The sequence below is a fragment of the Saccostrea cucullata genome, unplaced genomic scaffold (assembly GCF_032062105.1).
Source record: "Saccostrea cucullata isolate Sc308-1 unplaced genomic scaffold, CSIRO_AGI_Scuc_v1 ctg16649, whole genome shotgun sequence".
Lineage (NCBI taxonomy): Eukaryota > Metazoa > Mollusca > Bivalvia > Ostreida > Ostreidae > Saccostrea > Saccostrea cuccullata.
Window position 1 is genome coordinate 9,636 of NW_026941433.1, and position 3,856 is coordinate 13,491.

Genomic DNA, 3,856 nt, shown 5'->3' on the forward strand with positions numbered 1-3,856 from the left:
TAAAAATAAAGTTTTTATATTAGGATGAAGATTGGTAAAGTAATATGCTCTTAACAATCATGAATCGATATCGATACGATATCGTCGATATCGACAATATCGATGGCAGGTAAAATCTTCGTTAAAGTAAAGTATTTAAACATAAACACATTCAAAGAAACAGGGAATGTATTTACCAAGAACTGAGCAAACATGATTCGATATCGAAGCGATATCGTCGATATCGACGATATCGACACACCAGGGAAAGATTTATCAAGAAAGTTTTAAGTAACAGTTGTTAAAAACACCATATTAAGGATGGAAATCACAATTCCTAGAGCAACCATGATTCGATATCAGCACGATATCGAGGATATTAACAGTAAGGAAATAGTCTTAAAACAAAAAGTATTGTAATATACACATGAGAATATAGAACTATTATAGTAAACTATAAAAAAAAAGTAATGTGTCGATATCGTAACTACATCGTGTCTTGGACATAACTCCTAAAATGACAACTTTTTTTCTTCAGGTAACAGTATGTATGGTACTGGGCTTGATAACAATGATCTGTTCGGGATGTCATTTTCCTCCCTGGACAGAGACCTCGACGGATCTTTTGTTAACTGTGCTGTTGATTTCGGAGGGGGAGGAGGCTGGTGGTACCACTCCTGTCACCAAGCCAATCTCAACGGTCCCTGGTACCCGGAATACTGGTGGAATCCATGGTTTCCTACAGTTTTGGCTGGTGATGAGATAAAGGAGACATCCATGATGATAAAACCTCACTGAAGAGCTATTGGCAGGCAAGCAGTTTGGTACCATATACAGTGCAACTCGTCTTATCCGGAATCCTCTTTTTTAAGTTGACTGGACTTGATAATACTTCTAATAATCTGACAATGAGACAATTATATTTAAACATGGCCTCGTATTGATCAAGATATTAGAATGCATATTTTAAAGACAAGACATGTCTCACTATAGTAAGTTTTGGTATTGAGGAGAACTGTATTACTGCACTTTTGATATTTTTTCAATGTAGAAATATCACTTTCAAAATTATCACTTTTGAGCAAAGCGTTAATTGCAGTTTTCCACTGTGAAAAAGTAAAAAAAAAAAAAGAAGTGTATTCTTTTATGAAATTTTACTTAATTAATTTGTGTCACTGACTTATTTTCTTTAAAATAATTATCTCAATTGCATATAAATTGCTTTGAGTCCTTTATCTCTAAAATATTTCCCCCATAAAACATGCATATTCAATATACAATATATATATACAAATATTCAATTTGTAGTATGCATGTACATTTAAAATGATTTATTGAATGATTTATATGATTATTAAAGTGATTTTATTGATTTGATTGTAAGGCTGTGATTGATTCTAGTTATTGTAAAGTTGATATCGGTTTGATTATGTTATTGATCTAGTTTAAGTGTGTGATTATGTTATAGCTGAATGTACAATTTTATATAATTTTAATTATTTTATATTACAACTTTTCCTTACCATGCAAAATAATACTGATCTGTCATCTATTTTTAAAGTGTCATGATATAATTAATGTTTGATTATAGTATAAAATTATTTTTGGAACAAAAATGTTATTGAAGATCATGCAGATGAAAACGTGTTTGCTATCAAGTGCATTGTATTAGATGTATAATTGTTCTTTTAATATTCATCATTTTGAAACCAATAGAATGCTTTGAATTTTAAATTAAGTTAACATTAAGAATAAAGTACTTTTGACAAAATAATGGTTATCCTTGGCTAAAATGTTTAGCTTCACATCTAATAAAGATAAGATAGTGGCATCAATATATTTGTCGTTTAGTCTTTTTTATTAACCGTATGACCTTTACCTTCATATTTATATCAGAATTAAAAGAACAATAATATTCTAAAACAGAGAGTAAGAAAAAATATTCTGAAGCACACAGTGGAAGGGAGGTTGCCTTAATCTACCATTCATTTCTTTTTTTTTATACAGTAGTATCTTTGGATAGCTGTGCCTTATATTGTTGTGTCTCTCTTCAGATATTTCGACAGATAATTCGTGGTAAGATTTGTATTGTATTGTTTATCTCTGATTCTACCGCTGACAGTTATTACCTTGATCAAACAAATGCCGCAGATATTATTTTCCCATAAATAATAACGTCATTAAAAATTATCAGATCAGATACACATGTCAAATCTGTACAGTTGAAATTAATATTCACTGCAGAATCTAATATCTATTAAGACTATATCAATGTGTTTTCTTGCGCAGTCTAAAAATGTTGGGATTGAAACAGCTGATAAATATGCGTTTTTATAGCCAAGTGGACTGTGTTGCAACCACTTTTGAAATAATTACCATTCTTGAGATAATTATTATTGCATTTAAATAATATGAGTTGGTAAATCTTACAAACCCTCCTCCACCTCATTGAGAATCAAATGATCATCCACCAGTATCTGTAGTCATATGGACAAATTGTTTATCGTAAGCTGATCACGACATGATAGACTCTGATCTATCTAACACAAAGAGTGTAATAAAGATGTTTATTGTTTTACTCTACAAAGTATTTCTGTTCTTGACATTTTTTTTTTAAACTACGATCTCTCTGGAACTTTGTTTTTTTCTATCGGCATTAAAAAATATTATGAAAACCTCTAAGTGTATAATCAAGTTTTTTTTTCATATCATAACCACCGGAGGTAGGGTGGGGCAACAATTGGAAAATTGGAATCTTTTTTGCACTTTTCAAATATCTTAATGCTTGTTGAGTTTATGTGTAAAACTTGACGAGATACATTGAGGACAAGGTATGCCCTTGCAGTAAATGGATTTATTATGGCCCTTGCATTACTTTTTCAATGAATCTGCATACAAATACACGACACTATCACTTGTCTGGAGAATGTACAGACACTTGATAAATAAAATGCTAAAATAGACATCGTATCCATGTAAACGGCTCTTTATGTAACTGCAAATAATATTTCATTTGAGAGTAAGAGACATTTTTTCATTGAACAAAATGTGACTTGACAGCTTCTCACTTTGTTCAAATTTCGTCATTTTTGCGAGATGACGTGACAGTGACAAGTGCATTGTGATCGATGCATTGTTTAGATACTCTTGTGTGGGATTTAACAAACGACAAAACTGCATGCAATAGTAAGTTTGTATATAGTATAAAGCTGTTCAGCTGTTTGAAATAGCATATAATTCAATTTTGTGGTATTTTGAAGACCATATATTATGTGTGACGTCATAGTAAACATTTCCCGTACAAATTAGGCCCCGCCTCTTTAATGTAACCTTAAGTGACCAGTCTGCAGGGGATGCTTACTCATCCATGGTACCTGATCTCTGATGTTTTAGAGGTCCGTGTTCGCTCTGCTCCTATTTTGTTTTTTCTATGGATTTAGATATTGAATACTATTTGTTATTTCAATACCCTTCAAGTTCATACCTACTTAGGACAAGTCCACAAAATGTTTCAAATTCAAATTATGGGGTTAAATATAAACAAGAAAATTTTTACACAACATACAAATGTAGCCTAGGAAATAAAAGAAATAAACAATAGAAATGAGTCTATATCATCAAACCGCTTCGATACAACTGTCATGTGTCCAAATGTGGAGATGATAATTGAAATAATTTTTAAAACTTAAAATCGAAAATAACGATACACTTTTAAAAAATGTTTTAATTTTAATTATTTTCTTAAGTAAATAGTGGCTGTATAACATATAGATTAAAATCAGACACATAAATCACCTTTTTTAGAAAATGATTAACATATAAAGAATATAAAACACGAAATTTGTAACGTACGATTTTAAGACACAAGTAAAATTTA

General features: G+C 30.8%; 1 protein-coding gene across 1 annotated transcript; it reads left to right on the plus strand.

Annotated features, from left to right (window-relative positions):
• Nucleotides 1-300: 300 nt before the first annotated feature.
• LOC134257822 (fibrinogen alpha chain-like) lies at nucleotides 301-777 on the plus strand. Its single transcript, XM_062740418.1, has 2 exons — nucleotides 301-364; nucleotides 518-777. Exons 1-2 carry the CDS (start codon nucleotides 301-303, stop codon nucleotides 775-777), a joined length of 324 nt encoding a protein of 107 aa, XP_062596402.1.
• Nucleotides 778-3,856: the final 3,079 nt, after the last annotated feature.